This window comes from Muntiacus reevesi, chromosome 3, assembly GCF_963930625.1.
Source record: "Muntiacus reevesi chromosome 3, mMunRee1.1, whole genome shotgun sequence".
NCBI classification, from domain to species: domain Eukaryota; kingdom Metazoa; phylum Chordata; class Mammalia; order Artiodactyla; family Cervidae; genus Muntiacus; species Muntiacus reevesi.
In genome coordinates, this window is record NC_089251.1 from 245,510,832 (window position 1) to 245,523,888 (window position 13,057).

At 38.4% G+C, this 13,057-nt stretch overlaps 1 protein-coding gene across 1 annotated transcript in view; it reads right to left on the minus strand.

The window, feature by feature from the left end:
• The window catches only part of SLC25A12 (solute carrier family 25 member 12), a 95,341-nt gene extending 83,717 nt beyond the window's left edge, over window positions 1-11,624 (minus strand). Inside the window, exons 1-2 of the mRNA XM_065931759.1 lie at window positions 11,508-11,624; window positions 10,509-10,556 (exon numbers count right to left, since the gene is read on the minus strand). Of these exons, the coding sequence (XP_065787831.1) occupies window positions 10,509-10,556; window positions 11,508-11,519 (60 nt within the window). The 5' untranslated portion in view covers window positions 11,520-11,624. The remainder of the gene's footprint in view (window positions 1-10,508; window positions 10,557-11,507) is intronic.
• Between the last annotated feature and the right edge of the window lie 1,433 nt (window positions 11,625-13,057).

Sequence of the window (13,057 nt, forward strand, 5' to 3'; positions counted from 1 at the left end):
TATGCAACCAACATCACAGGTTATTATAAAGCAGACTTTACAAAGTTTACACACTACATTTCCACTGAGTAAGGGAAGAAAAAAAAAGGTTAATTTAAAATTCAAGAACATGAATGAGTAAATAGACCCAAATAGTTTTAATGATATAAATTAGCTGTTTAAATGGTTGAAGTTTAAAAACAGAAGTTTTCGAGTTTTATATTTCTAAAAGATTTTCCAGAAATTATAAAGGAAAGTTCTGATAGGCTGTGACTAGAATGTTGGTCACTTTTTAAAAATTATAGTGTGTCAAGATCAAGGATTTTCTTTTTCAGTACGCCCACCAAAACCAAGGTAATATATCTAGAAGCACTTCTTATTACGCGGAAAATCTGCTTAAATCTTTCAGGTTATTTTGCATTCATTTTAGAACATTTATCAAGTACCAACTTTGTGCTGGGCACTAGGTCTGGCACTAGGGATGCAGAATCAAGAAAACATAGTTCCTGTCCTCAGGTCACTCAGAGACCATGGCATGATGGACACTGAAACCAAGGTCAGAAAAGAGGTTCTAATCTCCTGGTGTTGTTAAATAGTAGAGATTTCTGGAGCAAACACACACTTCTCAGAGTCTCTTTAACGAGAAATTACAGAAAGGTAGATCTTTCTGTAAGGGAAAAAAGTGAGATCTTGAACATCAAAGTACTTGGAAATTGCAAAGTTAATGCAGATTGACATAGTTATTCTAAAACGCTTAGAAATACAGAAAAGCAGCAGATCCCAGTTTCCCTCCTTGCATACTGAATTTTTCTGCTTCTGCTCAAACATGAAGGAGTTACTGTTCTAACTCTTCACCCTTATTCTAACCAAGGTTTCCTTCTACTATACTTCTATACTTCTACTATTCTTGGGTTTACCAGAAAGTCAGTCCTGACTGGTCTAGGCACCTTCATCTCTGCTTATCCAACATGTGGTTGTAACATGAGTCAAAACAAACTGTTCCTCCCTGACTTTGTTCCAATTGAGATAAACTGACATTTTCAGATTGCAACATCCTTGCGATTTCTAACTCTAAAGGACAATGTCACAAAATTTGGCAACTACAAATATCACACAGGGCATTTCCTATACAGAAAAAAGAATTACATGAGCGAAGGAAGAGAAAAACTTGTACCAAGGCAAGAGTTGAGCACATGAAGCTAATCTTGTTGTCCTTCACTATTACTGCTCTTACTCCTAATGCAAGCCAAATTTAGTCCGGAATGCATGCCCTTTCACTACTCAAGCACTCTATGTAACAAGCAAAGACCACAACAGATCCAACAACACAAATTCTGTTACAATAGTGCAATGGGGAATTCAAGAGCAGAAATAATATTTTAATGAGAAAAAATAATTTTTAATACATACAGCCACATCAATTTTTAACAACTCTATGAAGCCACATTAATTTTTTAAAACAGATTTTAATGAGTGACACAAAATTTTTTTGGTATTTACTAAAATCTACACATGCATTTTTTAGGAAAAGGCAGTTTTATACATATAATTAGCATTTTCAGTTGCATATTTCACTTACACTGTAAACAAAACCTATTTAATACTGCAAAAAAAATTCTCCAAAAACTTGCCTTTCTCAGATTGTTTCATGAAACACTACCTTCTTTTGGTATTAATATGTGTATTTTTACTATTTGTTACATCAAGGCCCTCTGTCAGCTACCATGCAATGTCTAACAAAGTGAGGAAGTGCAAGACTTCAGTTAATCACTGAAATTAACAGAAGTTACCACAGTAAGCTAAGTTTTTCAAAACAATTTAACTCCTAAAAATGGCCAAAAACCTTGGAAATAATGACCCTAGAGAATTCAGTAACTGGAACTAGAATGTTTCATAGCAGATTAAGTTGAATAATTTGCATTGTTCTTAAAATAAATACTTCCATTTCCTGGTCAAAGTAACCATGGGAACATTTCAGGGGCATATATATTTACAAGCCTGGACAAATCATGTGTTTAATAATCAAGGTGCAGCTCCCAGGTGTATCAAATGCTTTATTGTTGGTAAACCTTGATTACATAGCAAGATTTTTGCCATAAGGAAAAAAGGTCTCTTATCCTGGTAGGGAGCAGCGACAGATCAACAAAATGCAATGCAGGAACCTGGCTTGGATCCTGATTTTTAAAAAGTAACTTAAAAAAAAAAATGAAACAAGCATGAAAACTGCAACTCTGAACTGAAATTCGTTTGTTAAGGAAAAATTTTAGGTGCAAGAAAGTATTGTGGTTTGTTTGGTTTGTTTTCCAGAGTCATCATCTTTTAGAGATAGACATTGAAGTATTTATGGATGCAGTGATAAGATGTCTGAGAATTGCTTCAAAATAATCCCCTGCAGCTGCAATATAAATGAAGCAAAATTAGCCATGATAGTCAAAGATTAGTGATGGTAGATGGCAATTCATTATGGTATTTTCTTTAAATTCATATATGTTTGAAGTTTTTCATAATAAAAAAGGCTACCCCAAAAATAAGATGATTCTATATGTACTACCATACCTGCATTGCCATACAATATTAAGTAAATAAGGCAAGTTGTATTAACATACATAAAGCAAGTCTCCTCCATTTACTATATAACCTTGAGCAGGATGCTTAACCGTTCTGGGGCTCAGTTTTCTCATCTATTAAATGGGAATATTAATGGCACCTACCTTATAGAGTTGTCCTGGGGATTACATACAGTGATTTGTATAAAAAGCTTAAAATAGTCCCTACAACATAACAGCTAACAAACAATAGTACAGTCCTAGAAGCCATGGCACTGGTTTCAGTGAGTCATGTTTCAGAAATTTCAGCAGTGCTAAGTAAAAGAGAGCTGACCAGAACAGGGAGATGATTTTTCACAAATTACAAACATAAAGAATGAATTATAAGTCTCTCTTTCAGGTCTGCATCTTGGTATTTCTTGGTTGGACTACTATTCCTCCTCTGGTTAAGACAGAGCAACAGAAGGCCTAAATGAAAACTCTGCACATACTTCCACAGTCTCCCAGTTTTTAATCATGGCTCTACCCCTTCTCAGGATCTCTAGACTTGAGAGAGAAATTATCTTTTGTGGAGATATTTCTGAATATGGGGATTTGTGAAGATCTTCAGATGTATATCTCAAGAATGTAATTAATAATTAATTAACTGATTACATGTACATGATCATAAATACTTATTAGCATCCTTAGTCACTTTCTAGGTCCAGCACAGTTACCTGGGGAACACAAGGGACTGAGCTCCTTTTCAGGAAAGAAAAGTCCTCAGCTCAGAAGAAAAGGAAAGGGACAAAGAACTAAGTTTTACCAGGTTCTCTGAGTGCCAGGCACTATTTACACATTATCTTATCTTTGTAACATCCCTATATGCTAGATGCAGTTATCCTTTCTTAGACAGATGAGAAGACAGACTCCCACAGAAATGTAAACACCTAAGGTCACTCAGCAAAAGGGATCAAAGAGTATTCAGATTCTGGTTAGACTACAAAGCCCATGTAAGGTTCTGGCTACATTCTGTTGCCTCCTGGATGAAAAGGAGTCAACCAAGGCCCAGATCAAGATATCCTAAGAATGCTATGGACAGGAGGAAATTAAATTGGAAAAATCACAGTCTACTCAAGGTAGAGTAGAAAATCCATGAGAAAGCACAGAAATATATGAGAAAGCTTACATTTCAGTATGATCTCTTTAAATGCAATCTATTTAACATATAAATTGAATCATTCCACTTTCAAGGTGAAAGACCTCCAACAGGTTCCACAACATTTTTTAGAAAAGAATCCAAACTCTTCTTCATGGCCTATAAACAAACAAGGTCCTGCTTGTGGTTCCTTCAGCCTCATCTCTTACTGGCCATTCACCCCCTCACTCACTGAGGCTTCAGGAGCACTGGCCTCATTTTTGTTTGTTGCACATACCAAATCCTATCCACATCCAGGCCTTTGCACGTGTGGAATTCTCTCTACTTACCTTTCAGTTCTCAGCCCTGATATCACTTCCTTAGGGGCCTTCACTGACCACCATCTTGAAAAACGATCACCTTTTCCATCATTCTACCTATCAGAACTGTCACAATCCCGTGGTTGATATTTGTTTTTTAATGTGTGGTCTTTGTTATTGTCTGTCTCACCCCTACCTAGAATGTGAGGTCATGCCTTCATCAAACTCCTCTGTCGTACCTCCAAACCTCGTATAGCGCCTAGCCTATTAGGCAATTAAAAATGTATTGACTGATAGTAGGACATAGACAGCATTTGATAACTCTAATGTTTTAATCCTAATTATTTTTTCATCTGTCTAGTTGATTCAAGGATAAAGTCTTCACTATATTGCTAGCATGCCCTTAATGCCTAATACTTTTTTAAAAATAAGAACTCTATATAGTTCATGGCAAATACTTTATAAACTAAAGATAAAGGCTATTACCTTCAATTCCTATAGCCTGAAAAACTGGTGAAAACCCTTAATCAGGGTGGCTAAGAAAACTATAGATCCCTTCCTGTGTCTCTCTCACTGGTTTCTTCAACCCAATTCATGCTGGGAAGTCTCTTTTAACTTCATGTTCTGAATTACTAAGTTCTTACTTTTAAATTATGCACTTGCTCAAAATTTAGCACATATACATTGAGAGTTTGTTTTTATTTCCCCTGAATTCTTACCTCAACCAAGTTAACATTATCTATCCTTCCGTATATACACCTGTCTTTCCTCATTTATAAAGAAAAAAAAAATGTCAGTCGTTCAGTTGTATCTCATTCTTTGTGACCCCATGGAGTATAGCAGGACAGGTTCCTCTGTCCATGGAATTCTCCAGGCAAGAATACTGGAGTGGGTAACCATTCTCTTCTCCAGGGGATCTTCCTGATTGAACCTGGGTCTTCTGACTGCAGGCAGATTCTTTACCATCTGATCCATCAGGAAAGTCTCAAAAATAGTGGAATGGGTAGCCATTCCCTTCTCCAGGAGATCTTCCTGATCCAGGGGTCAAACCAGGGTCTCCCACACTGCAGGCAGACTCATTTACAGTACATTTGAAATTCCTCTAAATTAGCTGGAGTAAGTCTAACTCATTCTTTTAGTATCTGCTTAATTTTCCATGGTTATTTCAAAATTTTTCTACCACTGACCTTTGATAGCATTTATTTTGTGCCCCCCAACTTTTTTTTGTTTTTGAGGAACAACTGAGCGCTGCCACTAACAATCTTGTACGTGTATATTCTTATGAGTATTTTTATTTCTCTGGGATAAACATCCCCAAAATAGGATTGTTTCTTTAAATGGTATCTTTATTTTAAACCATTGCCAAGTGCTTTGCAAAGAGTCTTTGTTTCCACAAATGCACTATGAGAGCACCTTTTTTCTCCACATTTGGCCTCAGTAGATGTTGTCATCTTTCAATACCTGATTCTCTTATTATAACTGTAATATTGTTATTCACTTCCTACACTTTGGAAAACATAGCCCTAACTCATAGTTCAACAAAATAGAAGAGTCTCCTGCTAAAAGCTAATTCCCTTTTCAGCTGCAGGTTATTGCCAAAAGTAAATAAATACATAATATGTAAAAAAAATATTTATTGAATAAAGGACCTTTCTTTCAATTAAAAATTTGTTATAATAAAAACTCTACAGAAGAATCACTGTTTACTTTACATTAGCAGCAGCATCCTCTTTACTTTCTAATGTAAAATAAACAAGACAGAAAAAATGGATTTTCATAATTTGATATGGGATACAATCTTCTAGTTACACTGGTGATGAGAAAAAAGGATAAAAATAGTATTTGATTTCTACATTGCCACACATTTTGGGCCTAGCATATATTATGCTACAGTCTCAACATGTATTGCTTTTATCATAGGATACACTGGTAAATGAACAAAAAAAAATCTATCAACTTAAAAAGAAAAAAAGAGATCTTCAAAAATCATTCACTTAAAACAGTTTTTCATTTTTGGGCAGCACTGTATGGCCTGCAGGATCTTAATTCCCTGGGCCACAGCAGTGAAAGAGCCAAGTCCTAATCACAGGAGCACCAGGGAAGTCCGTTAAAACAGCTTTTTGATAAACCTACTTTGCCACAAAACACAGACCAAACCAGATTAACTCATTTTTAAATTTGCCAGGTTTATAACAAACAGCCTATGACATTCCCCTTGTCCTTACCTCACCTTCCTTTTCACTGCTTCCATTGTCTCCTTTTGCTACTATATACCTCTGATGTAGCAGATTTGGGTCAATGATAGTGTGTGGCTGAGAGAGGTAGAAGACAAATCCAGGATTGACAGTTTCAAAGGTACTAACAGTAAAATATTAGTTTGACAGCTGGTTGTAAAATTACAGCAGTCTAACACATAAGAATTCATTTGCTGAGCTCCAATTTTACGTACTTGGGGGGGGGGGCAGGAAAAAGAATCCTAGTGAATACTATTTTTCTTTTTTTTTTAATTAATAGAAAACACAGCTCACCAAAATTTGAGCAATGATGAACATAAAAAAAAACATTTCTCTATACTCAGAATCAAAATGCTTACTTACTCTTATCGACTTGCACATAAATGGACTTGCACATAAAATGAAGTGTCATGAATAGGTATAACATCACTCTCAAACAGGAATATTTTGCTGTTTATAAAACAAATGACTGTGAGCCACACCAGCTAGTTGTGAATTTAGACAGTCAATGCCATAGATCTAAATTTTTCAGAATTTTTCAACTGCATTCTAAAATTCAAAATTATATCTTCTCTGTAGTCTTTAAGCAGCTCAAATGACCCTGAATTCAAGTGACCCCTCAAATCCTACCAAAACAAAATTATATTAATAACAGAATAATCTAGATTTTACTTTGACTAGACCCTTTTCTGTGACACTCTAAACTCCCATGAGGCCATTCTCCCTCCTTCACTTCCACTCCTCCTCCTTCCATTTCAATTGATAATATCACTTATAAATCAGTCATTTATTCCCTGTCTTGTTTATTTTGTAATTATTCCTCCTAATCCAACATTTCATCAACCACCTATACAAAACTTGTATCTGACTTCAGTTTATTGGGACACATTTATTTAGGAACCAAACTTTAACAATCCTCTCACCCAACTCCTAAAATAGATGCCTTATAAATTAACATCTATCATAAAAATGCTAGATTCACTGCTCTTTCCTTTACTTACATATTTAATACCACATTGAATTGATTTCATCCCTTCCAAAGTCCCTGGTATCGACCTTCCATTCCATTTCCCCAGCCATCAGCCACTCCAGGTCATTATCTCCCACATGAATTATTTCAATGGCCTCTTAACAGATCTCTCTACCTACTTTCAGCCTCTCCACACTTTATCCAACATACACAAAGAGCTGCCAGAATTTACCCACTTCAACTTGCCCAGTGAGAAACCCAGAGTGCCTTCCTACTGTTTCAAATCCAAAGTCCTTAGCCAAATGTTCTAGATAGTCAACAGTGGAAAGGTATTTTATTTCATCACCTAAGTAACCAGGTTTTTTTCTTTAATTTCTTAAGAAACACAGCTGCGGTTAGACTTTTACATGTCTCTAGCTTTCAAAAGTCATTCAAGAACCCACAAGTGGTATCATGTAAGGGTTAAGAATGTGGATTCTAGAGTTTGACTAGAATCCAGTCTCTACCATTTATGAGCTAAGTGACAATAACCAACTCATTTAACTTCATCTATTTAACAGGAGAGGTTTCCCAGGTGGCTCAGTGGTAAACAATCTGTCTGCCAATGCAGACAGAATCCAGAATCAAGGGATACAGATTTGATCCCTGGGTTGGGAAAATCCCCTGCAAAAGGAAATGGCAACCCACTCCAGTATTCTTGCCAAGAAAATCTCATGGACAGAGGAACCTGGTGGGCTACAGTCAATTGGGTCATAGAGTCAGACATAACTTAGCGACTGAGCATGATTTAACAGGGACAATAATGCTATCTCCTAAGGTTGTTAAAGAATCTGCCTGAAATGCAGGAGACCCAGGTTCAACCCCTGGATTAGAAAGATCCCCTGGAGAAGGAAATGGCAACCCACTCCAGTATTCTCGCCTGGAGAATCCAATGGACAAGGGAGCCTGGTGGGCTACAGTCCATGGGGTCACAGTCAGACATGACTGAGTGACTAAGCATGCAGGAAGGTTGTTATGAAAATTAATAAAATATCCTTACCTGAAATACTGTAAATTAACTATATGTCAGTTTAAAAAGAAAAAAAATTAATATAATACCCTAAAAGACTAGGCCAATGCCCAGCATACTTCAGAATGATCAATAAATGATAGCCATTGTCATTATTACTACATGACCACAAGGATCTAGACAAATCAATTTGACTATCGTACCAGAGGCTATATATCTGCCTTCATTTGTTCTTGACTCCCTCAACCATAAGTTGTGGGACATGGGACAGGTCTCAAAGAGGGACTAGTCACGTTTACCTGTTCATTCAAGTCTTGGCTCAATTCTCCCCTTTAATTATTCAACATGTTAGTGTCTACTACTAAACTAAATACAAGTACATACATGACACACAGTAAATAATTCCCAGTGAATATTTTGATAAATATGTTAAGTTGCCAAAGAAATGCATAGTAGTATGTATTTTTGCCTGCTATTGTTTCTAAAATATTAAAAAACCAAATGCATCTAAAACAAAACTGTTTCTAAATAATGCCCTATAGCTTCAAGTAACTATAGTTTGAAGTATTTAAGATATAAATTCAAAATCTATGTTACTTGCTAATAGCTCTCAAACTGACTCAACTAACTCTATTCTATATCAAGCTGTTTCAGTTACCAGAAGCTAGTATCTATGTTCTGACTCTTATCAATAACTCTTGGGTCAATGCTTTACTGTTACTGCTAAACATGTAGTTAATGAATTCCACAAATTTTCAGTATAAAAAGTAAGGGCATCATCAAAATAATGTATAAAAAGATAAAACTTGAAAGTTTTCAAAAAGTGAGGCATAGTCCCAGCCCTCTCCTCTCCAAAATCAAATCCATACAGAATCACAGATTTTTTTCCACAAGATTTTTAAAGCTGAAAGGACTTCAATTCCCATTCCCTTATAGCCCATTGAGAACTACATGAGAAGATGAAGCCCAGGAAGGTCAGATAATTAGCTCACAGGTAAAACCACAAGATAGAGGCAGGACTGGCGATTGAACCCAGTGTTGCCAACACCTGGTCAATGCCCTGTTCATTAGTTCATGAGGCATTTCCACTGATTTTTCCTATGCCTACTTCATTTAGAAAACAAAATTAACTATATCACATGAATTCCTCATGAAACAACTGAGTACGTGGCGTGGTTAACACTGACATATTTTTGGTTATTTTTAAGAACTCTTGTGAGAAATCAAGGTTTCAAACCACAAACAGAGCATCTCTATTACAATTACTTTTGTTCTGGAAATGATGCTTCCCTTTACCAGAGTTTATTTATTTTTTTTTACCAGAGTTTATAAAATTTAAGATTCTCATTTTCACTAACTGGTCATCTATGCAGCCTCCTCCCCAACAATAGCTTAAGCAATCCACATTTCTCAGATAAAAATGTCATCTGCACCAGGCTGATGTGCATGTTAGAATCTGTTCCTAATATAGAATCATAGACTTTTGGAGCTGGAAGGAATCTTGGAAGATCACCTCTCATTTTACAGAGGAAACTAACACCCAGCAGGGACCTGCCCAAGGTCAAAGTTTCTATACAAGAACGGGTCCAGAATAGACCCGTTCTCAAACATTCTCTAAAGAATTCAGAGAAAAACACAGTATTTGGTAGGACACCTAAGCTTGCCTCCCTTTATATGTACTTAAGCACAATTTCCTGCATGCAGAACTTCTGAAATTAAGAAATGAAAGCAAAACAAAAAACTAAGCCAATTTTTAAAAAGTCTACAGCCAAGTCACTGATTATAAAAACTTAACAGAAGTGAGGGTGGATTCTTGCAAGAATCACACATAGTAACATTTTGTAACACACCCCCCCCAAGCCCATGGATATAATAAAAATAAACAGAAGAAGAAAAGACACACACAAATTAAGAATAACTATAATATTCTTATCTCTGTAACAAATTGCACCGAGAGTTGCTTAGAAGCAGGAAAACTTTATAAACATAATTTTCAAAGAACAAAGAAATGTGAATCATAACTATCAATTGCACAAGTGTGTCAATATGTTTTGAAATTTTTAGTCACAATGCTTAAGGGAAACTGAAATTTTTCTCCTTAGTGATTTTTTTTTATGTCTTAAGTCATTTAAAAAAAAACAATAATTTGAGGGAAATCTTTTTATCAAATCTTAATAAGAGTTATAATTTATATTATTTATTCTCATGTTCTGAAGAATACATGAAAATATGGATAAAACATTCCTGAAAGCTAAGGCCTGAAAAGTACTAGACTTACACCTTCCCCCCAACACCTGCCCTACCAAGAAGAAGCACAACACATAAGCTATTACCTGTAGGAATATGTTTCTTAACTCCTGAGGATCACCTCGCTTGGTTGTCTGTAAAGGGAAAAAAAAAAAAAAAGCCAGTTAATGCTTCACTAGAGATCACATAATCTCTGCAGATTAGAGTTCACAGATGCTAACAATCAATGCTCTTATCTTTTACAAGTGCATTTAGTTGAAAACAAATTAAAAGCACTAATACTGATAACAACTGTCAAATTGGAGCTGTGTGATCACACGGTGGAAAGACAGGTGTGAAGAGCCTAAGAAACAGCAAAATCTATCAGATAGATTTCCCCTGGGCTGGAAAGGAAACGCCATGAGAATCAAGCCCTTACTTTATTCCACATCCACTAGTGACACAGTGAGCATCCACCCACCTTCAAACCAAGAGTCCAGCAAGAGTAGAAACAACAGCAAAGTTGAAACACCCAAATTAATCGCATGGCCTACTGGCCTTTCTTCCCGTGGAAAGCAATGCAGAATATAATTATCTCTACGCCTCTTTCTTTCTCCACCCAACCTAAAATAATGAAAGCGGCTACAACGTTTCTAAATACTTTAGACATCCTGCCACCTGCAGCTCAAATGCCAACCGCTGCCCCTGGCTCCAGAGGCCCCCAAATACTCACTCACCCCCTCCCCCACCACAATACACGGATGCCTTGGGTATCCCCGGCTATCCATGCCACTTCCTCCCACTCCCTTTCTGATGCCCTCCAACTGCTGGCTCACAACCCCATGTACCTAGGGCAGGATACTCCTCCTCCTTCACCGACCAGTGGTCCTTACAAGCCCCTCCAACTCACAATCCCTCCTCCTTCCCCTCCCCCCGCCGGGCATCCTCTCCCTCCGGTCCAAGCCCCGCACAGTTCTTCCTGGAGCCCCAGGACACGCCATCTAACAATCAGGCGAAAAAGTCAGTGGGAAGACGTGAGGGGCTGCAGGCAGGGTCCCCGGAATGTCTCTTATGAAATAAAGGCAGCAGCAGAGAGTTAGAGTCACCTTGACCGCCATGCTGTGCTCGGAAGCCGGGGACGAGCGAGTGAGCGAGCAGGGCCGAGCTGTCAGGGCGCGCGCGCGCCGCCTCCCCGGCCGCGCCCGCCCTCCCGCTCGCCGGCGCCGCGCGCGTCCCTATGCAAATGAGCCCGGGGCGGGCGGGGCGGCGTGAAGGGCCGCGTCCCGGCCAGAAGCAGCTAGTCCGCGGCGCGAGGAGGCGGGTCGGCCTCCCACGGGACGACCTCGGTGCCAAACTGTGGGATTCCGACGCGCCGCGTGGTTGCCAGCAGCTGGGTAGCTGCCAGGAAAGCCCCAGGTCTCTTAAGGCCTCTTGCAGGGTGTGGCTTTGCGCGCCGACTTCAGCCAAAGTCGTTTTCCCTTGAGACTTACAGGAACACTTGAGGCCTAGATTGAGCGGGATTTCGAAGGATCAAAGAACGTGTCTCAATAATAATAATAACAACGATAATAATTGAATCGTTGACGAGAGGGAAATACTGACAATAAAACAGCCTGGAACTCATTCATTCTGGGGCAAACCTAGGTAAAGGTAACTTGAGAAATATGCCCTTAAATTGGCATGGGATGAATACACTTAATAGACTACCTCCTGTACTGTTATAAAGCTTTATTAGTAGACTCCACCTTCCTAGTCACCCAGATCCCTTTCCGGTTGAGGTGGGACACAAATGTTTAGGGGGGAAAAAATCCATCTGCCAGGGCTGGCACTGAATCCTGGCCCAACTTCCCTCTACAAAAACATTTCCAGCCCCATCCAAAAATAAGTAGCTCTACTTTGAACCAAAATAGTGTCTCTCAAACTGAGTCTTGCCATTACCACTATATTGAGCCGAATATTGAGTCACTCAACAACATTGCTGGGCATCTATTGCATGCCAGATACAATCCTGTGTATAAAGAATACAAAGATTAATAACATATAGTCCCTACGTCTAGCTTAGAGATGGTCAGTGCATTCCGAAATCCCAGCTCTGTGTATTTTGTTTGTTTGTGTCTTTAAAGGAAGCATGAAAGTGAAGTGTTAGTCGCTCAGTCTTATCCAACTCATTGCAACGCCATGGACTGTAGCCCACCAGGCTCCTTTGTTCATAGAGTTCTCCAGACAAGAATATGGAAGTAGGTAGTCATTCCCATTCGGTAGGGAACCTCCCAACCCAGGGATCGAACCCAGGTCTACTGCACTGCAGGCAGATTCTTTACCATCTGAGGCACCAGAATAGCCCCAAAAAGCATGCTCCCTATTTAAAAAAAAAAAAGCCTAACACTCCAAGCTTTAGCTTATCTCATTTAGTGCAATAATCCCTCCTCCACCCTCTTTCATGCTTCCAGTGTTGAATCTAACAAGAGGTTTCCCTTTTCTAAAGTCTCACTAATGGTTTTATTTCTGTTAAGTATCCAAGTTAATGGGCTTTCCAGGGGGCACTAGTGGTGAAGAATCTGCCTTCCAAAGCGGAAGACAGTAGGTTTGATTGCTGGGTCAGGAAGATCCTCTGAAGGAGGAAATGGCAACCCTCTCCAGGAAAGTTTCCTTGCCT